Source organism: Onychomys torridus, chromosome 9 (assembly GCF_903995425.1).
Source record: "Onychomys torridus chromosome 9, mOncTor1.1, whole genome shotgun sequence".
Taxonomy (NCBI): domain Eukaryota; kingdom Metazoa; phylum Chordata; class Mammalia; order Rodentia; family Cricetidae; genus Onychomys; species Onychomys torridus.
The window spans coordinates 7,571,260-7,595,243 of record NC_050451.1 but is presented as its reverse complement, the minus strand read 5'-3'; the positions used below and the strand labels follow the sequence as shown (position 1 = coordinate 7,595,243).

General features: G+C 46.4%; 1 protein-coding gene and 1 pseudogene across 1 annotated transcript; both read left to right on the top strand.

The window, feature by feature from the left end:
- LOC118591173 overlaps positions 1-16,413 on the top strand; it is a 41,959-nt pseudogene extending 25,546 nt beyond the window's left edge.
- Positions 16,414-16,453: 40 nt separating this feature from the next.
- On the top strand, positions 16,454-23,591 carry Npy4r2 (neuropeptide Y receptor Y4-2). The gene is made up of 2 exons (XM_036199778.1): positions 16,454-16,504; positions 21,569-23,591. The coding sequence occupies exon 2, from the start codon at positions 21,628-21,630 to the stop codon at positions 22,753-22,755; it is 1,128 nt and encodes a 375-aa protein (XP_036055671.1). The 5' UTR covers positions 16,454-16,504; positions 21,569-21,627; the 3' UTR covers positions 22,756-23,591.
- The last annotated feature ends 393 nt before the right edge of the window (positions 23,592-23,984 follow it).

The window sequence follows — 23,984 nt, the reverse complement described above, 5'->3', positions numbered from 1 at the left end:
AAGGGTTTGATTCATCTTTGACTTCCGGGTCACAGTCCATCATTGAGGGAAGCCATTGCAGGAGCTCAGGCAGGAACCTGAGGCTGCCTGCTCGTCCACACAGTACTCCCCCAGGCAGGACACCCACTCACAGCCAGCGGAGTGTAGCAGGGACCACGGAGGAGCTGATGCTAGCCAACTCACTCACAAACTTGTACTAGCCGCACAGCTCAGGACATGCCCAGGGATGGTTCTTCCTGCTGTGGACTGGGCCTCCCTGGGACCCGGGCTGTCATTTGTCACCCTCTTTCATTATATTCTGTTTTCCTAGGCTTTCTATTGCCACTTTCTAATCTCATTATTCATGGTAAATTAATAAATAAGCAAGATACTAAGCACCGTGGCGATGCCCCGCCAAAGGGTCTTTACCTTCAAAGATCAGGTTGTCTCAGGGAAGGAAGACAGTTGCGCATATCTAACTGTAAATGACACTTGAGGGCAATGCCTCCAAGAAGAGGCCATGGTGCCACAGGGATGCACAATGAGGAACCGACTGAGTCCGAAAATTTGGAAGGAGAGAATGCTCTCAAGCGAAGCACTAACATGGGTCTACAACCCCACATGTGTGGATCCTGACATGTTAGTCACATGAGACTCCTGGGCTCAGTCACCTTCCCAAAGCCCTTAGGTAAAATGAACTAATTACAGATGATCTCAACTTGCGTGGGTGACTTAAGATTTCTATTTCTAACCTTAGGATGTTGCAAGAGTGATATGCATTTAGCAGAAATCATACTTCGAAAAATTAAGTAACTTGCTTTATTTTTGCTGTGTCCCTGAGTGTTTGACTTGGTAGGCAAGTGCTCTACTACTGAGTTACAATCCAATTCTAAATTCGGATCTTTTCATAGGCTGGTGACATATGGTCCAGTCTTGACTCATTGCTGGGCAGTGATGAAGGGCTGCAGCTCCTCCAGAGTCATTTGATCACAAGGGCAGTAGATGGCACTCCACAGAGTGCTGTGCTGCTAAGCCGGGCTATTCTGTAGCTTAGGTAGAGTGAATGCACCTTGTACTTAAGATGGTTTCAGCTTTTCACTTGCTCTAACGGTCCATCTTTCATCTCCTACTTGGTAAGTGTCAGCTTTTCACCTGCTCTAACCATCCATCTTTTTCTCCTGCTCAGTAAGTATCAGCTTTTCAGCCCACCTGTGCAGATCTTGTCTGCTGGACCTGGGACCTGAAAGAATGGGACAGACTACAGTCTAATGCTGCAGACAATTTTATTTTAGTTTCAGTGTTCTTTATACATGAATGAAACTAAGAAAGCAATGACCCAAGGAAGGTTGTTTGAGTTCAGAAAAACATGTTTAAAAACAACAACAACAAAACCACCAACAAGCACATACTGAATATTAACAGAGCAGCACTTTCCCAGAACTTTCTCAGGACAGACCAATTTAAACACAGTTGCCTGGCACCTACTATTATATCTGGGGAAAGCATGAAAGCAAGGCAGAAGGCCGTATCCGGATCCAGGGCACACAGACCAGATTGGGTTCTATCCTGTGTTCTGACATCCATCAAGAATGAACATGTCTTATAAATTGAGTCTAAATGTTCGTCACAGGAGGCACGATATCATATCCAAGAACAATCCAGGGAATAAAATGTACTTGCGGTAAAAGGCCCTCTCCCTTTCTCCTGGGGCCTCTCTTGTAGTTCCCCAAGGCATTGTTCCCCATGCGTCATTCTTCTGACCGTGTTCTGACCGTAAGCCCCTGTGGGACACCCACCACATGGCAACTCTCTGCTTACTAAAAACATTTACTTTCTTTCTCTATTGGAACCCTCCCTTCCCCCCAAAGCCCCACCCCAGCTCACAGGCCCCCTTTCTTCAGTTCCCATATAACTCTGGACATTTTTCCTCTGGTGCTTCTCCCTGATTTCCTGGGAGACAACCTTGGAAGTTTGGAATAAATTTTTCCCTTTTCACCCATTGACTGGCTGTTTTGGTTCTTTCTTTCTTTCTTTTTTTCTGACAAGGTTTCTAGTCTGTGTAATTCCTAGCCATAAGCACAGCTCAGTTCAACTGACTCCCCAGGGCAGGCTGCAGGGACAGGCAGTCCCTCTGCAAAGATTAAAGGGTTTGTCCAGCTCCTGCTGAAGAATACTAGGATAGAATGATTGGCCAAGGCAGGGTCATGTGACTTCCAAACTGCTGTGTCTGGGACTGGAGAGAAATGGGAGCCCCACAGGAAGAGGGGAGGCAAGTTGCCTTCCTAAGGAGGGTGTGGGGACAAGTAGATTTTCTCAGGGCCCTGATGCAGCCAGGCATGGATGTAGAAAGAAAGTTTATTACCAAGAGTCTCTGAAATATCACCACTGGCTCTCTCCACTTAAATGCAGCCATACCAACCACATACACATCAGATAACACATACACACAAACCACACCATACACAACTCACATCACACACTATTCCTATGCTTCATACACCAGATGGTATGCATATACCACACCATACCAATACTCCAGATTGTACAATGAAGCACACCATACCACATACATATGAATACTGCACACAACACATAACATCCATAGCATTCATATGCTACTCTATATATCACACATACCAGATCACACATACAAACATCTCACAACATATAACATATAGAATACAAATACACATACACACATGAGTGGACTGGAGTCTGGACTTGTGGTATATTTTACTGCATCTTGAGGCCTGGGGGCTGGTTCTGAGGGTGTATGGGGGGACTCAGGGTCTTAGCTTCTCTCACCCAGAGCTTTGTCACTGGCTCTGGTGTCCTGTAGAAGTTCAGAGCTTGTGCCTTGTGGGAAGCAGAATGAAAGGCCCTGGAGAAGATCATGGAACACTAAGGCCATGCTGGCTCTTCTTTTCTGCTGTGGGGTCCTAATGGGCCTCAGCAGAACCTTGATTATGACCGTCTTTCAGAACCAGCCAAGTTCATTCACAGGGGCAGGTGGGTCCTCCAGTGAGTTCGTCAGGGAGGTCTGGAGCAATTCAGCATGTCTTTGGAGAGGGGAAAGCAGACACAGCTCCATAGTTATCACACTGGAGATCATTTTTGACATGAGGGCCAGTCTGACAACATATCCGAGCTCACTCACAATCAACCAGAAGGCCTGCTCAGAATTGTTTCTGCCTCTGAAGTGGACTCAGAGCCTGTCTCTTTCCTGCTTGCAGCTATAGTCGTGAAGTAACAGTACTCTCATGGTTCAGAAAGCTCAAAGCTCTACAGAACCCCCTATCATAATCATGGAACATGATGGTCTAGAACAGGCCTTCCCAAACCCTTTCTACTAGCAAGCCCTTTAGATGAGAAAGTTCCATATGACCCTGGTTATACAGGTAAATGAACTAAGTCTACAAATCAAGCATTTTCTGACAATGGCATTAATAAATTTGTGTCAACTTTTATGTATATATAATTTTACCATTTATTAAAGGTAAAATACGTACATACTAGAGAGACAGATTCGCTTGTTTATTTTTACATAAAGAATTCAATCTTGACCTAGTGAGATGGCTCAGTGCGTAAAAGGGCCTGTTGCCAAGCCTGGTGACCTGAGTTGGATCCCTGGAATCCATATGATGAAAGGATAGAGCTAACTCCAACAGGCTGTCCTTACACACACACACACACACACACACACACACACACACACACACACACACACACTGTAGAATATTATTTTAAGGTGTGTTACATTTGTTTATGTTCTGGAACATTTGTTTGCTGATGAAGATGTTGCATTTGTCTAACTCTGTGAGGCTATGTTACTGTGCCTGTCTAAAATACCTGATAGTCTAATGAGGAGCTGAACAGCCAATGGTGAGGCAGGAGAAAGGGTAGGCGGGGCTGGCAGGCAGAAAGAATTAATAGAAGAAGAAATCTGGGAGGAGAAGAAGTAGGAGCAAGAGAAGGAGGAGGACACTAGGGGCCATCCACCCAGCTACACAGCCACCCAGCCACTCAGCAGCTGTGGATAAGAGTGAAAGTAAGATATTCAGAAGTAAGAAAAGGAAAAAGCCCAGAGGCAAAAGGTAGTCGGAAAGAAACAAACCAAGCTAAAGGCCGGGCATTTATAATTAAGAATAAACCTCTATGTGTGATTTATTTGGGAGCTGGGTGGTGGGCCGTTAAAAGAGCAAAAAAGCTAAAAAGCTAAAAACCTACCACCACTACCACCACCACCGACACACACACACACACACACACACACACACACACACACACACACACACAGAGAGAGAGAGGTCAGAGGTCAATATCAAGCATCTTCATTGTGTTCCACATTACTTTTTTGAGACTAAGTCTTTCATTGAACCTGGAGCTTGCTGACTAGGCTTGACAGTCCGGCTCAGGGATCTTCGCTAGCTGTGGGATTACAGGTGTTCACTTCCTGTATTGCTTTTTTTTTTTTTAAATTTAAATTAGAATTTTATTTTGTCTGTGTGAGCATTTTGCCTGCATGTATGTTCGTGTACCACATGTGTGCCTGTTACCCACAGAGGCCATAAAAGGTCAGAGCCATTTCTCCGGGCTCTCCACCCCTTGCCCTGCATTGTCTTTTTTCTTTTACATGGGCACTGGGAATTGAACTCAGGTCCTCATATTTGTACTCCAAGCACTTTATCCACTGAAGCATTGCCCAAGCCCCTGGAATTGACATTTTAGTTATAAGTTGATGTTATCATCCAATCTATATATACATGCTAACCATAAGCGTGATTAACATTGCAATGTTCTTCTGTGTGCATGTTAGTCTGTCTTTCTTCTAGAACTTTGTATGATCAGATCTGAGAGTGGTGAGGAACTGGGTCTGCCCCACAGGAAAACTGCCGTAGGGAAAGTTCCCAGATGCACACAGAAATTTCCCTGTGTCCTGCCTTGCCCAGCAGTCCAGAAGAATCTCTCCCATCCGAGGTCCCACAGTGGCTTATAAAATAATTACTCAGAGGCTTATATTAATTAAAAACTGTATGCCCTATGGCTTCAGCTTCTTGCTAGCTTTTTTTTTTTTTTTTTTGGTTTTTTTGAGACAGGGTTTCTCTGTGTAGCTTTGCGCCTTTCCTGGATCTCGCTCTGTAGCCCAGGCTGGCCTCGAACTCACAGAGATCCACCTGTCTCTGCCTCCTGAGTGCTGGGATTAAAGGTGTGCGCCACCACCGCCCGGCCGCTAGCTAACTCTTATAACTTAACTCAACCCATTTCTATTAATCTATATGGTGCCATGTGGCATGGAGTTACCAGTCTGCTGGCATCTTGCTGCTCCTTGGGTGGTGGCTGGCATCTTCCTTGACTCCACCCTTCTTTGTCTCATCTTCAGTTGGAATGTCCTGCCTAACCTTATCCTGCCCTGCCATGGGCCAATGCAGCTTTATTATTCAATGTGAGTCACACATATCCACAGCGTACAGAAAGGCATCCCCCAGCACCCAGCTTTTTGTTTGTTCATTTGTTGAACACGCCATGGAGAGAATGGAGTTGGGGTTTCTTTCATTTGCACAGACGAATGAGTTGACTCAATAAAGATGAATGGCAGAATCTTGGTTGCTGAGCAGGAGAGGGGCAGATGCTGTCTCTTTCTCTTGTTCCTGGACTGTATTGTTGCCTGTGATAGATCAGACTATTACTCAAACACACCTGCTCTGCCCCCTCTCCGCTCACCAGAAGAGAGCACTTCCCAGTTCTGCTGATGTTGGGCACAGCTCTGTGGCTGGCTTTGGTGGTTGGAGGGCAATTTGTTGTCCCTTGACCTTGTGCTGAATCTTTTGGCTTGCTTTGGCCATCAGATGTTAGCAGATGTGCCTCAGGTCAGGCTGGAAGTGACCTTGCATGGCTGAGCTTCTCTTCCTGCACTCCGGCCATGTCCATGGTGAGGGTGAAGCATCTCTGGAGTTTCTCCTTTAGCCTAGGTGCCAGGGTGAAAATAGACAGAGGAGCCCAATACTTGGTGAGGAGCCTAGTTCTGATGGACCCATGGCTTGAGACAGGATGCCCTCTGGAGTCCAGCTGAGACCAGTGACTCTCTGGTGTACACATAGCTAAGATTATGGTTCTAAGGTTTTATGGTTGTTTGTTACTGAGGACATCTGGTTCAGGTGGATTTGGTAGCATGATATAGCTAAGATAGGAAATAGAAAAGGCTTTGTCAAGGTCTGTCAAAAGTCAAGGTCAAGGCATATGGTAATGTGGTGTGTATTTTACTTACCATTCAGTCTGCAAACAGTTTAACACTTCTTAGGGACTAAAATGTCTATCCAATGTTGAGCATGTTAAAGCTTTTTCTTAAGGATTGAGCTGAATGAACCTGTGGTTAGGAGGTGGAGACAAGGCTGGAAGAGTCCACACTAAGAATGCTTGCTGGTCTGCTTGGGGACATCCCCTTCACAGGAGCAGTTGGTTTCTTCTTGGTTGCCAGGTATATGGTGGATAGAAGTCAGGGAAACTAGACCTCTAGAGGAAGGGTATGCCTTTGTCCTCTTTCTCTTACCCCATTGAAAGGAAAAACCACTGTTCTGGGGTGTCTAGATTAAGATCTAAGTCAGGAATTGACCATGGGGAGTGTGACTTAGTGACAGAGCACAGCTTTTGGAGTAGAGAACCAAGAAGGCGTTGATAAAGTTGGGGCCAAAGAGCAGGCTCTTGGGAATCCAGCCCTTTCCCAAAGAGAGGCTGAGAGTGGGGAATGGGATTGTCAACCATCTGGGGTGGGAGTGAGGAATGGCATTGTCAACCATCTGGGGTGGGAGTGAGGATGGCATTGTCAACCATCTGGGGTGGGAGTGGGGAATGAGATTGTCAATCATCTGAGGTGGGAGTGAGGATGGCAGTGTCAGTCATCAGGGAGGAAGGCAGAGAAGGTATTAGCTACTCAGCTGGCATCTCTTATCTTTTCTTCCTGTGGCCTAAGGAGATTACTTTCCAGCTCAGCCTCTTTACGGCCACCATACAGAGTGAAGGCAAACAAGATTGTTCTAGTTAGGGTATTATTGCTGTGATAAAACACCATGACCAAAGCAGCTTGGGGAGGAAAAGGTTTATTTGGCTTACACTTCCACATTACTATTCATGGAAGGAAGTCAGGACAGGAACTTAAACAGGGCAGGATCCTGGAGGTAGGTGCTGATGCAGAGGCCACAGAGGAGAGCTGCTCCCTGGCTTGCTTCCCCCGTTGCTCAGCCTGCTTTCTTGTAGAACTCAGGACTACCTGCCCAGGGTGGCCCCACCCACAATTGGCCAGGCCCTCCCACATCTATCACAAAGAAAATGCCCTACAAGCTTGTCTGCAGCTCAATCTTAGGGAGGCATTTTCTTAATTGAGGCCTCTCTTCTTCAGTGACTCTAGCTTGTGTCAAGTTGACATAAAACTAACCAGCACACAAGTCAAAGGATGCTTTGGACCTGGGAGTCACTGGAAGTGTCTGCTTTTCTTGCTGGCTCTGGTAGCTGGAATTTCTTTTAGAGTGTTTCCTGGAAGGCAGACCCTTGATCTTTCCCTAACTTTGAAGTCCTGGCTACCTCCCTCATCATCCCCTTCTGTGAGGTTTTTTTTAAAAACAACTTAAATATTGTACCCTCAGCCCTCTTCACCTTTGTACCCTCATCAGCTTTTAACAGGCCTGGACCAGTATTGACTACTCTATAAACAATGAATAGAGGCCAGCATCACTGTTAACAAGACTCTTTCTCACCTGTGATGCAAAATACCACTGAATTGATTTCATTTGTGATTTTCCTCATAAATTTTCATCATTCCTTCTTTCTTATAAGATAGATCTTTAGAGGATATTGGTTAGTGCTGTTGAAGAACTACATAAGACTTTAGAACAAATCTTTTTTCATTTTTTTTTGTTTTAGCTTCATAAGGAAGGGTCTTATTCTGCAGTTTAGGCTCATCTAGGACTCACTGTGTAGCCTAGACTAGCCTTGAACTCATGGCATCCTCCTGCCTCTTCCTCCTGCATTCTGGGACTCTTTCTGTAGTAGAAAGAACAGAGCAGGTGAAGGAAATGCCGCATTTTGCCATTATTCATATTATTTATCCTTTCAAATGTTCCTACTCCAAAGATGCCATCTTTATGTGTGATCCCAATGACTAGTCTACTATTTTTCATGGCTGTCATAATGTATTCAGAACATTTCTCTGCTTCTTCCTTCTACTGGAAAATTTTCATGTTTTTAGGTAACCTGTCAACCCAGAGGTAGTTCCAAAGCTTTGCCCTTAACTTGCAGTTTTTTCCTTTGAGACGTGGTCTAGCTGTATAGCCCAGGCTGGCCTGGAACTTACTGTGTTATGAAGGTTGGCTTCAAACTTACAATCTCCTGCTTCAGCCTCTGAAATGCTGGGTCTGCAGGTGTTTACTGCCTTAGTTAGCTGTAACTTCTCTAAGAACATCACATCAAGTCATTATCTTGTCTAAGGCTTTTCTATCCGTGTGTCTTTGCAACTTGCCTGTTTATGCTCATGGCTCAGCTCCAGTGGCCAGAATGAAATACCCAATGGCACAGTCACCACCATAAACACTATGAGACCCTTGTACAAATCTGTAGCCAAAGGCTGGACAGCATGGTAGAATATACATACCTGGGAGGGACATGGCTCCAATTGAAGGATGCTTTAGTGAAGCATCACAGTCAAAGTTAGATTTGGGCTCAATCCCTTTCCACCAAGAAAAATAAAAATAAAGCACAGAATTCTGAAAGGATGAGTTTCTCTACTCCAAAGATGCCATCTTTATGTGTGATTCCAATGCCTGGTCTACTATTTTTCATGTATTCATGTCATTCAGTATATTCATGTCATTCAGTATATTCATGTCATAATGTGTTCAGCTTGGACAACTCTTCCATGAAGTGAGAATGCAGAAGCTGATAGGTCAATTCTGATATTCTGATGCTGACTGAGCTCATAGTCCTAATACCACTAGGACACATAGTACTTCCATGTCTAAAGCCCAGCCCGTTCTGTTCTGTTCTATTCTATTCTATTCTATTCTATTCTATTCTATTCTATTCTATTCTATTCTATTCTATTCTATTCTATCCCATCCCATCCTATCCTATCCTCCTATCCCATCTATTTATCTATCTATCTATCTATCTATCTATCTATCTATCTATCTATCTATCCGTCCATCTGTCCATCTACCTATCATCTATCTATCTATCTATCTATCTATCTATCTATCTATCTATCTGTCTGTCTATCCATCCATCCATCCATCCATCCATCCATCCATCTATCTATCTATCTATATTGGGCATCAAGGATGGAAGCCAAGGGCTTGTATATGTTAAGCATGAACTCTACTACTGAGCTAAAAACCCAGTTTAATTCCCTTTTGATGGAAAAAGTTTAGAGAAGATAAACACATGTCCTGACACACCACTCCTTGGTCAACACCTGTTAACATTCTTCACACAGCCACTTCTGCCTAGGGGCTGCTATGTTCAATCCCCACCCCACCTCCTCAGTGCTGAGATCACAAAGATGCACAATCACACCCCATCAGAAGTTGCTTTTTTAAAAAGTTGGTATTTGTAAAGAGAAGTGGAGTTTTGTTAGAATCCTTAGGATGTTTGTCATGATTCTCCCATGAGAGTTAGCCAAGGGCTCCATACAGCACATCCAGATGTCAAAGGCACATTGAGTACTTTTGAGCATTCTGGGTTGTAAGTCATAGACTTATGTCATAGGCCTGCTATAACACCCCTTTTGTTCTGAACCCTGCTCCAAACTGGCTGTCTATGAGGGGCTCACTTAAATGTATCATGTAGTATCATGTTGTGGGAACCTTCTAACATGTTCCATATCTATTGTGCTTCTTCAACCTTTACCAAGGTGGTAGCCCTGACCTTCCACAGTGCACTGGAATGTAAGTGTCTTATGAAGGCAAATGGCTATGTTTTTTCCTGCTCATCAATTCATCCAGCATGTCTTTCCAGTGCATTAGACTGACATCATAGTGTTCCCAGTACACCAGAATGACATCAAATCTGTGCAATGTTCAGGTGATCGAAGTCTACCAACTATACTAGAAAAGAAAGCTGGTGAGCTGGCATAAGTCATGTAATGTGTCCTTTCCAGGTGAAAGCAAATTTGTGGTCTCATTTGATTTATATGGAGAAAATAAGAGCCAGATCAATAGATACACACTAAAATCCAGGGATGGGAAAGTGGTTGTGTATGATATCTAGAATAGCAATTAAATAAGCATCACTGTCTAGTTAAATTTATGATAATCCACCGTCATTCTCCAAGATCCAGCAATTTTCTGAATAGGGGAGTCTAGTAGTCTTTGGTGATGGCGTCGCCTTTGACGTTTCTCTGTGGCATGATGTTACTGATTTATCTGTTTGAGGATGATTGAGATTTCTAAGTTCCTGGGTCAATTAGTCATTTCTTTGGCTTTTCTTTCTTTCTTTCTTTCTTTCTTTCTTTCTTTCTTTCTTTCTTTCTTTCTTTCTTTTTTTTAAACTTAATTTTGGCATCAATAATGCTGGTTATTAAATAAGAATATATCTTCTTAATTTATAATGTCTGCAGATAGTGTTCATGAAAAGTGAATTTTCAAGTCTAAAAATGTCCATACACCATGCTTACCTTTGATATTATGGCTGAAAGGAGAGATTAGGTATCAAACATATTTCCTAAACATGCTTGATCATTTCAGAATCTTCCATCATACTATTTTGCTGCTGAGAAGGACAGTGCCCAACCACCTTCTCATTTTCCTTCTGTAGGCAACATTCCCTCAGCCCATTGTGGAGCATCATAGAATCTTGTCTTTATCCTTGGTGTTTGCAGTACTTCAGTGTCTGGTCTAGGTGTGGGGTGGTACCCAATGTATTAGTGACTTCCTCATCATTCGGACCAAATACCCAACAAGAAGCAGTTTAAGGAGGAAGGGTCAATTTGGGTTCATGATTTAAGCATGGTACCCAATAAGAAGCAGTTTAAGGAGGAAGGGTTGATTTGGGTTCATGATTTAAGCACGGTCTATCACGGAGGGGAAGTGTGGATGTGGGAGCCTCTCTCAGCTGTGATAGCTGCTTGTCACATCTCCATGCATTAGGAAGCAGAGAAGGGGGATGCTCATGCTCAAGTGGCTTCCTCCTTCATTCCCCTTTTACTCCGTTCTAAATCTAGGCCATTAGGATGGTGCTGTCAGTGTTCAAAGTAGGTATTCTCCATTATTAATCCTCTCTGGAAATGCCCCCACAGACACGCCCTCACTAGTGGGAGGGTGCCTCATTAATGTCCTATGTGATTCTTAATCTAAACATGTTGATAACTCAGGGATCCTACCAGTCTACAATATTGAGGTAGTTTATTTTATTAGTAGTAATTCTACGTGTGGGTGACAATAGCCTCCCCCATATCTTGGTTTTATACTCCAAAATTTCAGTTCTCACAGTCAAATGCAGTTTGAAGATATTAAATAGAAACTCCCAGAAATAAAAAATCAATAAATTTAAAATGAATTTATTAAAATTGCTCTATTTTATTATTAGTTATTATTAATCTCTTAGTATATCTAGTTTCTAAGTAATGTATGTATATATATATATATGTTTATATCTGTGTGTGTGGTCATGTGGTTTGACGATGTTTCAGGCTTTCACTGAGGATCTTGGAATGTATCCCCCATGGATGGGGTGGGGAAATACTGCTCTCTGTTCACACACAGATTCATCCTCCATCACAGTTCCCTGCTCTTCTCTGTGCCTGGGGAGGGTGGGTAACTCTTGCTGATGGTACTCCAGCTGGATTCAGCTAATGGGAAAGACTTACAGGATCCTGGAAGTGGAAGCTGGCATGTTTTTTATTTGCGTTGTTTTCAGGCAGAGTCTGGGAGCAGTGACCCAGCAGGTCCTGTGAAACACTGCTTCTTCACACTCCTTCAGACTCCCTCAGCTCAGCTAGCCTGACTTCCCCCCTCCATTCACAAGCTGTGGAGAGGTCCTGCTTTTGCTTGTGTCCAAGGGCCTCACCTCCATGCTTTATTCCCTCACCCCACCCCCATCTCTGTAAATTACCTTCCCAATAGAGTCTCTTTGTTTGACACTGAAGAGCTGAATTCTGCTTCCTGCCCTGACTGTGACGGTCATATTTATCTTTCACTGCCGGGGCTCCCCCTTCCTAGACACTTTGTTGACTGCACAATGACCATTTATGTTTATTGTCTATGTTTATGATCATTTATGCTAATCATCTAGGTTTCTTGTTTTCACTCCAGCTTGTCCACATTTCTGTGGTTTTTGCTCCAGATCACAGCATTTTTCCTTAATCCATTCTTCCACTCTCTGCAGCGAAACGTAGTTAACTTAAGTAGTAGTCATTATTACTCATTTGTTTTTGAAATAGGCTCTTGCTGTGTCACAAGGGTGGCTTTGAATGTATGGCTGTCCTGCCTCGGCCTTTAGGGTGTTGGGATTGTAGGACTGTGCCACCACACATGACTTGAAATGGCTTACACTTTTCAGCAATTGTGTTTTATTTTCAAGGGTCCTTTCGTGCTTTTTTTTCCTTTTACCTTCTCTTGCTTCATGCCTGGCTGCTTCTGTTGGATGGATCTAACCATGTCTGCAGTCTAAGAACCAACAGGAAGTGTTTGATCTCTTAAAGCGCTTTCCTTTGAGAAGTCAATTATTTTGTTTATTCATTTTGATGCATCCTCTCCGCACTGTTGATTTTCTGACCACACAGGCGACTGTTTATAGGAGTGAGCAAACAAGCTTTCCCCGGAGTGGTTGATGTGGCATAGTTGCACCTTCCGGGGAAAAGTAGGACGACTGCTTTACCCATGGGGCCTTTGTGCTCTTGGGCCATGCTTGGATGGCTTGCTTAGGATGAGCAGATGTGTGTGTGTGTGTGTGTGTGTGTGTGTGTGTGTGTGTGTGTGCGTGCGCGCGTGCATACACTGATGTGTGTATATACACAGGAAGGGGAGAGTAAAGGCATATTTTACAGATGGCTGGGTCTTCAAGAATGAGAACAAATTTTCCACGTGGAAAATAGGCTTGATGAGCATTTTCTACAAACTAACTCAATAATGGTTCCTAAACACAAAGAGTGTTAAATGGAGAAGGGAGGCAACAATAAAGGGCTCAAAAAAAAAAAAACAAACAAACAAACAAAAAAAAACCAAAAAAACCAAAAAACCAAAAACAAAAAAACCCACAAAAAACAAACAAACAAACAAACAAAAAAACAAAACAAAAAACCAAAACTGTGGTCTTGGTGGTTTTAGCTGTTCATCATGCCTGAGCTCAGGGTTCCCCTAGGAATACAATGGGAGAATCCAGAGAGGCGTGTGAGACATGACATGGCTCTGGACAGGCTTTAAATGATAGGGGTTGCTTATTAGGGTGGGTGAGGTCTGTGGAATGGAGAGAATATGGCTCGGCTCTGTGAATGCTTCTCACATCTCATGTTTTCTCACAACATTCCTTGTAGATTTTAGCTATAACACTACTACGGTAACGAGATGCTTTCAGTGTCCAGACTGTGACCACTTCCTACACTGGCTGTTAGAGTGGGGACAGCAGCTGTGAGCAGACCTGGCTCCTACTCTTAGGGAATCTCTCATCAAGGAGAAGCCTGTCTTTCTGACTCTCAGCTTGGCTCACTAGGTGAAAGAACATCCTGACCTTGAGTGGACTCAGAGGTCCAAGAACACTCCTGGACGAGAAAATGCCTTACCGGCAGCCGACTGGAGCACGGCACACACCTGACGGGTCACTTCTCTTCCGAAAGGATTCATGGGGAACATCCTGAGGGCTAAGAAGAAGGGAGGACCATCTGCAAGTTACAAAGGAAGAGCAGATGGACCAGCTATTGCTATAGCAAAAGGGAAGCCGCACCTGGGATTGAAGAATGCACCCTGTCTGCAGAACTTTGCAGATAGGTCAGCTGGCCCCGGATGCCAGAGAGTGGGAATGTTCCTGGCTTTTCCAACACAGGCTCCTTAGATGATCCACTTGTGCTAGGGCAGTGGTTCTCAACCGTTCTAACGCTGAGACTCTTTAATACAGTCCCTCATATTGTGGTGATCCCCCAACCATAAAATTATTTCATTGCTACTTCATAGCTGTAATTTTGTCATTGTTATGAATCATACGGCAAATATCTGATATGTGACTCACTCTCAAAGGGGGCTGTGACCCACAGGTTGAGAACCTCTGAGTTAGGTCTGGCTCTGCAGCCACTAGAGGGTGCTGTTCCATTCCTTAGCAGAGACAAAGTATCCAAGAGCCAGTGTGGAGCATGCTGGTCACACCAGGGATCTAACAGGTGAGAAGCTACCTATCTTCCAAGGGGCCATATGGTCCTAGAAAAGGACCTTTGATCCTGGGCTCAAATCCCAGTCCTCCTGGGTACAATTGAATTGGTTGGAGGATACCACACTCTTCAAAGCTCAGTTTTCTCACTAGTGAAGGGAGATGGTCACACCTTACTAGGCAGTCATGACATTGGAATAAGGGTGGGTGCTCCTGCCCAGCACAGGAATGGCTGGTTTCACTGCCTGCTGAGCTCTTTTGCTATTATTCTCTAACCCATGGATGCTCAGGCTTGCGAAACTGGGCAGGGGGACTCAGATGTGTCCGTGTGGAAGCCTTCCTCCGAAAGCTTTACAGGCAGCCCAAACCCTTTATAACCACTGGGTGAGGTAGCGGTGAGACCATCTAAATTGCTGCCTATGCACAGGGGGCCGGTGTTCATGGGTGCCTCCTGGAGTCGAGTGGTTTCCATACAGGCAACAATTTCAGATTTATACTTCCAGAAGCCACCATTACAATCAGGCCCTGTAAAATTACTTCCTTCCTCTGTCAGAGTCGCCTTCATGTGTGCACCTATGGGAGGCCTGGATGACAGGGATAAGGATTGTGCCTGGAAGATAGTCCGAGGAGACAAGTGTATCCTCCAGCCATTTTTCTGCTTCAGCAGCGGGGCTGGAGGGTTGGGGGAATGCATTATGCAGCATCGATATGGAGGCTGGCCTGAAGGAGAAGCAGCATGTTGCAGCCTGTCTACTGGGAGGAAAGTGGTCCCTAGAGAGCAGACAATAGGCACAAATCCACAGCCTGTGAGCAGAAGCCTGATCATGTAGCAGGCCAGTGTCCTAAATCTGGCTTCTGCTTAGCAGAATGACTTCAGGCAAGTTGCTCAATTGTGGTCCAGATGCTTCACCAGGGAGGCAAGGATGAAGATGCCCATCTCTCAGAGCAGCTGTGATGATTACATAAGGTAATTTCTGTATGGTTTTCAGCGCCATAAATGACAACTGAATGGGCACTGGCCACAGAGCCAGGAACCATTTCCCTGGGAGCTCCAGAAGAGTTTGCAGGGAGCTGTGGAGACCTAGTATTTAGGAGGCTGCCCTTGAAACAGCTGTGTTACCCACAGAAGGTCCTCTAAGCTCAAATGTGACTTTACTGTGTGGCCTCTTGTGGGAGGGGCTGCCTTAGTATGTTAGAAGCAGTTACCTGACTCCTTGTCAAATCCTCTGCTACAACCTTGGAGGTCTGTCCAGGATTGTCCCGAAGGCTCCTGGAATCTCACCAATTCTGAAAGCTCACCTCTTTCCTTCTGGCCACACTGTCCTAATGCCCCCAGCTCTGCCTTAGTCCTTGCTGTGCTCTCGGCTTGGACCACTTATCTAAAGAGGATGTAGGTCAACTTGCTCTCTGGAATAACTCATTTCTGTGCTTACTCATCCCTTGTCTGCTTCTCCAAGCCTCAGAGATCTGGAATGATGTCAGCTCTGGAAGACACCTGGACCAGATCGTGTCTCACTCAGCTATGTGTGTCCAGCCGGACAAGGATGCAGCCATATCGGGCTGAATGGGTTGAGTGAGTTCATGAGCTTTTTTTTTTTTTTTTTTTTTTTAATAATGTACCTGGGGACTGCCTTTTAGGTTTTGATTAAAGACATGAGCCACCACGCTCCACTGTAGGAAGGCACATTTTCTTAAGCCCATTCCATGGTTGAGAAAACCGAGGTTGAGAGGGAGCAAGAGGGAGGAAGAGCGGTGTAGTTCGTCCACAGGTTGCGGGGTGCTGTGTGGGGCGGACCAGTGTGCAGCCTGAACCTCCTTGCCTGCAGGCTGGCGGTGGGTGCGGCTTCCGAAGCGGGCGGTGCTAGAGTTTTGTGGGCGGCGCGGACCCGGGCTGAGGCGAGGACCAGCGGGTGGCCCCAGGCTAAGGAACACAGCTTTGCAGCGGGAGGAGCAGGTGAGGCTAGCGCAGAACTACTGTTCGCCCAGCAGGCTCGGGATGCTGCGGGAAAGGGGACCAAAGAGTTCAAGGCGTCCTCCGGGAAGTTGAGCAAGCTGCTTGAGCACTTGCAGCAGGGTTCCTGGTGGGCTCCTTAGCCCGGACTTGGCGCCATATCTCCCGGCTGTGGACCTTGCCTTGGAGCTCCCTTTTCTTCACCTGGGACTCTGTGGTCTGATACTTCCCCAGGTGAGTGCATCTGAGGAAGTAAGCTGCACATCTGAAGTGTCAAAGTGTTGCAGGAAGGCATTCAGAGCTGGTGGCTGGTTGTGGAGATTTTAGGAGAAGATCCTTGTCAGCAATCTTCCTTCCCAGGGTGATTGATTTTGGTGTCCATTGGTTTTCCTTAGATTGGTTAGGAAAGAGCACATCAGAACTTTGGGTCAGGGGCAGCAGTGGGGGTGGGGTTGGTGCAGCGCACTTATTTCCACGCTTCACATTGAAATCCAGACAGGGTTTTGCTGACCTTGCATAATACGCTCCCTTCGACACAGGGTTATTACTCCCTGCCAGTTCCTAGGGGACTTGACACCAGCAACCCTGGAAAGCGAATGAGAGCACCAGGAGGAGAGTCAAGTCCACACTGGTTTGAAAAAAGACCTAGGACTGAAGAGGCAGGTCATTCATTGTTGGTACTGCCATGGAGTGGACTTTCTGAGCTATCTTGTGGGTTTACAGGCCAGCAGACCTTTCCAACAGAGGACCGAGGGCTTCGGGGACACCTTCTCATGTATCTGCACCACATCCCAGCATCCCTACAGGCTCCCCTGGGACAGACGATCAGGTCGGGTTTTGTCAGTGGGTCAGGGATATTGTCTTCAGCATCCCCTGACCACTTGTGCCTCAGCTCTGTCACGAGCTCACTTCTGGTTCATCTTTTCAAAATCCGTGTTTGGCATGTCAGGGAGATTAGAGCTAGGTGGGCCAGGGATCCAGTTCCACTTCTCACAAACTGCACCCTTGGCCAGGGGCCTTCATCTCAGCAGGTCTCCTCTTTAAAATGGAGCCAATGGGGCAAGACAGATGGCTCAGCAGGGAAGAGCACTGGCTGCTCTTCCCAAGGATCTGGGTTTGATTCCCAGCACTAACATGGCTCACCACCATCTGTAACTCCAGTTCCAGGAGATCTCACTCTCTCTTTCTGGTGTCTATCAGCACCAGACATGCATATGCTACACAGATATACATGCAGACAAAACACTCATACACATAAAATAAAAATGGAAGTTTAAATGGTGCTAGCATTAGATAGGACCAAGTGAATTTGCCATCTTTACAGTTTTGCTACTGACCATGCCATATGGTTCAGCCTAGTAATGCCTTTCTGGTGGGACTATGGGAAATCTATATCTATATCTATATCTTATAGTTCAGTGGGATGGCAAGTGAAAATGAATGTCTCTTCTGTATTTTGTCTCCTAGGAAACACGGACTCTCAGGGTAAGTTTCTTCTTGCCTCTCTTCTCAAAGAAGGACTACCTGTAGCCATCTTCCAAAATCCCTTCAAAACACCCCACTCTGTTCCTCCTACTTCAATTGGCTCAGCTCCTCTCGAAGCCAGGCATCCCTCAGGTTGTCCGTGGCTCACAGATGTGAGGTTTGCACATGTGTTGCCACTGCGCCTTCTCTGTGTCTATCTGGAGCCTTATCTTTAGGCAGGATGGTGGAAGAGGCACAGAGGCTCATTTTGAGTGATCCTGAGCTAATCGCTGGCTGTGGATGGGGTTGGTCCGCAGCTCTGTGATAGGAAGAATAGGAGTGTGACCCCTTCCAGCCCTGGGGGCAGAGGGGTCTTGCCTTACAGGGCAGCTCCAAGCAGGTCAGGGCATGATGGTACCACACATGAGAGCTGTTTGAGGCCAGTGCTGGTAAAGGAGCAGAATGGGTAATGGGTCCTGGCATATGCCTTCATTGGGATATCCTTTCTGGATTGGCATCAGACAGCTGCAGTCAGGTAGACTCAGAGGCCCTGGGCATGCACTTGTGTGGCCTTTCGTCCAGCTCCTGCTGGGAGATAAAGTCCCTTAGGGTGGAGTTAGTGGAATAAATGGGAAGGGATTTAATATTTGATCGATACATGATGAGTCAGGTTGGCGTTGGGTACCTTTACCTCCCAGGAGGTGGCAAAGAAAGTTCCTGGAAGGGAGTTTGTCTCTGCATCAGCTCCATTGTTTGCCTGAAGAAGACAGAGACTGACTTGAAAGGTGTTCAGGGGCTGGGCGATCCAAGTCTTACCTTCTTACTACCCCAGTTCCCTTGTGGTCCTGCCCTGAGGCCGAGCCAGACTGCCCTGTAACACAGGTGCCATCCACTTTCCCTCCTTTATATCACCGAGGAAACTGAGGCTTACAACACTTCAGTGACTCACAATGCCACTCTACTGATAGGTGGCAGAGTGGTTATCTAAAACCAGGACAAGTGTATAGCCTGCCGGCCTGTGTGGGGTCCTGGCATGGTACTTTCCTCACTTTTTTTTTTTTTTTTTTTTTTTTTTTTTTTTTTTTGAGACAGGGTTTCTCTGTGTAGTTTTGGTGCCTGTCCTGGATCTTGCTCTGTAGACCAGGCTGGCCTCAAACTCACAGAGATCTGCCTAGCTCTGCCTCACTTTGTTCACTTCTTACACACAAGTGATGGTTCCATTTGTGTGTCAGGGAATCCTCAGAAGCTCTCAGATGACCTGGGGACTAGGCATAGGTCCCTGAAGGAAAAGTCCTCGCCACTCCGTTGCCTGGTGACCTGTGCCATTCAACCTTATGGTCTCACTCTGACCATTCTTTGTCTTGGTGGTCTCTTTAGCCCATTGGTGACACATGGACTGAGTCATGATAGCTTCTCCTCAGGCCCTGGTGGCACCTGGTCTTTCTTCCTCACCAGACTCTGTTCAGATGCACCCTTCAGGGACAGTCCACCTTTGGCATGTTCTGTGAAAGGAATCAGCTTTCCTGATGACCTGGGGCTCAGGGTTTGAGGGACTGGTTAGCAGCATTGGATGGTGGTGTCCTGGGCCATAAACAAGTATCCTCTGAGTTAGACACCAATGGTTTCTCTGAGGAATGCTGCCTTTAAATGTCTTCTGTCTTGACTTTCTCCGAGCCTCCACCTACTTCTACATCTAAGAGACCTCCCTGGAATGCACGTGGCTTGCCGGCAGCCTTTCAACGGCTCGCCTGTCGTTCCTGGCCTGGCTCACCTCTCCAGCCTCATCATTTTTCCTTCCTTCTCCCTCCTCCGATCCAGCTGTTCTGAGCTACTTGCTTGTCTCAGGAGGCTGCCGTCCTTCCACCTCTGGGCCTCTGTGGTGTGTGCTCTTTTCCTTGCTTTGAATCTCTCTTCCCCTTTGTCCAGTTGATCCTTTTCAGCTTGTGGGATCTGGGTTCTACACTGACTCTCCTCTCCCTGCCTTAGCTCCATCTCTGATCTCCCAGGTCACAGGTACACACAGCACTGACCATGGCGATAGAACTGTGGCCTTGAGGTCCACCTGCAGTTCCAGTGGTCAGTTTCTCCGGTCTGGGAGGGCCATGGCTGTATAAGCCACTTTGTGGCCCTTGTCCTTCCCCTGGGGCTTGGCCCATGTTGGTCGAGCAGATGGTCAGAGCACTGGTCACGGTCTGGAGTATTCCCTGCCTGCTAACTCCCCTGTGGTCGTGCTGACGCTGCCCTACACTGATGTTCTCACCCTGGCTGATGGTCAGACAGGGTCCCGGGCTTCTGTCCCTTTTGCTGTCTCGGAGACGGTGCATGTACCACAGACCCGCGCAGCCCTGCCTTCCTTTCCCTCTCAGTGCTTGTGTTTGGCCGGCTCTATTTCATCTTGCTATATTTGGCCAAATGCTTTTTGTCCAGAAGACTGTGCTACTGACCAAGCCTTGTTTCCCTGGAGAGCTGGCAGGCCAAGAATGAGATTGCAAACTGTCAGTCAGATTCACTGACTGTGTAAATGGCCAGGAGAGACTCACTTCTACAGGTCAGGTCAAGTAAACAGCGAGTGACGCTTGTGACAGCCGGAAAACCTGCTTTTTCCCAAAACTGCACTTGATCATGAAGATAAGCGTGTATTGAGAATGGGATGTATATTTAAAAACAGGCATGGCTGATATATGACACCCAAAAGTAGATCAAACAGACTATTCTGCCATGAATAGCATTTCTCAAAGGGCCCAGCAAAATCTTACAGGTTACTTGCTAAATACAGATTCCTTGGCTCCATCCCATACTCACTTAACTGGTTCTCCTGGGGAGGGCCTTGGAATCTTCACTTTGAACATATCCCTGCGATGACCCTGATGTTTAGTGAAGGTTGAGAATGGCAAACTTGTAGGATTAATGATTCCTAGAAAACCTAAGTGATGATTCCCAGGGGGATGGGCAACAGTAGGGTGGGTGACCCTCCATATCAGGCTGCCCATCACTGGCATTACTGTTTGAAGGATTTGGAGCTCAGGGTCTGAAGAGTCAGTGTTGTTAGAGGATCCATTTGTTCAGGAAGCCCATGTGGAAGGGTAGCTAGTGCCAGTGGATGGAGGTATGTTAGGTGACTTGAGCATAGGTATGTTGTAGGGAGGGTGATGAGCAGTGTGTGTTGGTGGCCAGGAGTGTGCATGATCATTGTGGGCAGCACAGAGAAGGCAGTGTACTGATGAACCAATCTGTATCCCTGGAAGTCTCTCTCACCGTGTGCTGACTCGGAATCAAGGATGACAGTGTGCTAGGGTCTGAGACCAGGAGGGTACACTGTGTGCCAAGCCCCTAAATTCAGGTTCCACAAGTGTCATGAAAGACTGATAGGGTCACCATATGCAGTAAGACCTATTGCTGTCTTTGTTGGGATAACGCTACAAAAGGCTTTCTATGCTTCAAGTTCCTTCTCATCAGAACAGCCTTAAACCCTGAGGTCAGAGGGAGCTTGTCAGGCAAGTTAGGGCATTAGATAGTCAGATACCTTATTAGCTGTGAGAGTGTGGGTAAATGGCTTCCTGTGTGGCATTTAGGTTTTTCATCAATGAACTGGGTTGATAATACTTGTCAGAATAAAGTAGCTAATATGCAAAGCACTGAGCACAGTCTCTGGCATGCAGCAAATGCTGCCTACAAGGTAGTGATTATTGGATACCAGTCTATTATCTTAACCCTTACATGATAGCTCTCAATGCCATGGATGGAAGGAGCCAAGAACCTTCTCCCTCACCCTTGTTCTTACCTGGTTTCCATCCTAGAGGCATGATCCTGGAGTCCTATTTGTTTGCTTTGCAGGCTGCATCTCTGCACTGGGCCCTTCAGTCCTGGAGTTCCTGGATCTACTCACATCCACCATGAATACCTCCCAATTCCTGGCCTCCCTCTTCCCAGGATTCCTACAGGGTGAGAATGGGACCAATCCATTGGATTTCCTCTACAACTTCTCTGTTGGCTGCCAGGATTCAGTGGACCTGTTGGCCTTCATCATCACCACCTACAGCATTGAGACCATCTTGGGGGTCCTGGGAAACCTCTGCTTGATATATGTGACCACCAGGCAAAAGGAGAAGTCCAACGTGACCAACCTACTCATTGCCAACTTGGCCTTCTCTGACTTCCTCATGTGCCTCATATGCCAGCCGCTCACAGCCACCTACACCATCATGGACTACTGGATCTTTGGTGAAGTCCTTTGCAAGATGTTAACTTTCATCCAGTGTATGTCAGTGACAGTCTCCATCCTCTCATTGGTCCTTGTGGCCTTGGAGAGGCACCAGCTCATCATCCACCCAACAGGCTGGAAGCCCAGCATTTTCCATGCCTACTTGGGGATTGTGATCATCTGGTTTATTTCTTGCTTCCTCTCCTTGCCCTTTCTGGCCAATAGCATCCTGAGTGACCTCTTCCACCACAACCACTCCAAGGCTGTAGCGTTTCTGGAGGACAAGGTGGTCTGCATTGTATTCTGGTCCTCAGACCACCACCGTCTCATCTACACCTGCTTCCTGCTGCTCTTCCAGTACTCTGTCCCTCTGGTTTTCATCCTGGTCTGCTATGTACGCATCTACCAGCGCCTGCGGAGGCAGGGGCATGCTTTCCACAAGGATGCTTGTAGTTCACGAGTGGGGCAGATGAAGCGGATCAACGGCATGCTCATGGCAATGGTGGCTGCCTTTGCCGTGCTCTGGCTGCCTCTGCATGTGTTTAACACTCTGGAGGACTGGTACCAGGAGGCCATACCTGCTTGCCATGGCAACCTCATCTTCTTGATATGCCACATGCTTGCCATGGCTTCCACCTGTGTCAACCCTTTCATCTACGGCTTTCTCAACACCAACTTCAAGAAGGATATCAAGGCCCTGGTGCTGACCTGCCATTGCAGGTCACCCCGGAGGGAGTCTGAGCATCTGCCCCTGTCCACTGTGCACACGGACCTCTCCAAAGGATCTCTGAGGCAGGGTAGCAAGTCTAACTTCATGTAGTCCTGTCCAGGCTTTTCCTTACTATTTTCTTTTAACAGACCCTTTCACTTAGCTAAGTAGACACATTGCAAACCAGGATAGCATCCTATTATTTTTGACTTTGGGAACAAAGATAGGCTGGCAAGAGACTTGAAGCTTAGCATTCAGATTGTTTAGTCATTTGCTTCCAGGAAAATTTTGAATCTAGATTCTGTAGATCACACAGGGAACTGTACAGCCAGAGATGGCGGGCGCTAACAGCCACTCAGCACAGACGCTGGCCTAAAAACCTTCATCCACGTCCTGAGCATTCAGCTAACTTGCCCTGAGCAATGTGCTATGCTCTTTCAAGGGATGCTGGGTGTCCCAGTAGCCTTCGACCAAAGCAGGTTCAAGGAGTTGGAAATCTGTTTAATAAAGTACTTGCTGAAAGAACAGGGGCAATGGGAATGGGCTACAATGAATGTGACTGTCTCATTTATGCAGGTCAAAGTTCATTGCCCCTCCTGGCTGCTGAACTGGGTTCAAGGCATCCTCAGTGTACACACTAGACAGCTTGTCCTTAGAAAGAAGGAAATGCCAACATTGCTCTTGGCCCACACACGACGGGATATTGCAGCTCAGTGAATATACTAGTAGCATGGAAGGCCTGCCCCCACTCTGAGCAGTTTTTGGTGGGCTTTCTGGCTTGGTCCCTTACCACGCATATGTGCAACCGATGCCCAGGACAGGTGCTTCTGGTCACCACTTCCTTGTAGCTCATCTCAGCTTGTAGTCACATCTCCAGTTTAGCTCTTTTGCTCCTGAATTTTGAGATTTCTTTTCTTTTCTTTTTTGAAATGGGGTCTTACTATGTAGGCCAGGCTGGCCTAGAGCTCTTGCCAAGCCTCATTTCTCAGCACTGGTTGAAGCATAAGCCATCACACACATCTTGAGAGATGAGTTTTTGAGGCACTCTTGTTCTCTGGTAGAGGCCAGTGCTGACTATTTCAAGTGAACCAACTTTGAGCAAAGGCTAGTCTTTCAGGGCCACCCTGGCAAGATGTCATTGTCCAACCCCCACCCCCCCCCCCACACACAAACAACCAAGACCTCATCCTTCTCCAGATACTGTTCTGGTTCCTAGAATTTATGCTTTTCATTAATTAGGCTCAATGGGGCCAAGATGCCAATGGTTCAGATTAGATATTTGGTGAAGGTGTTAGGAATTTGGATGTTATATAGAAGCTGCCTGAGTTTCTCTTCCGTCT

Bases quoted from the DNA above. Each gene is read 5' to 3' on its own strand.
- Npy4r2 (XM_036199778.1), top strand. From the start codon at position 21,628: ATGAATACCTCCCAATTCCTGGCCTCCCTCTTCCCAGGATTCCTACAG.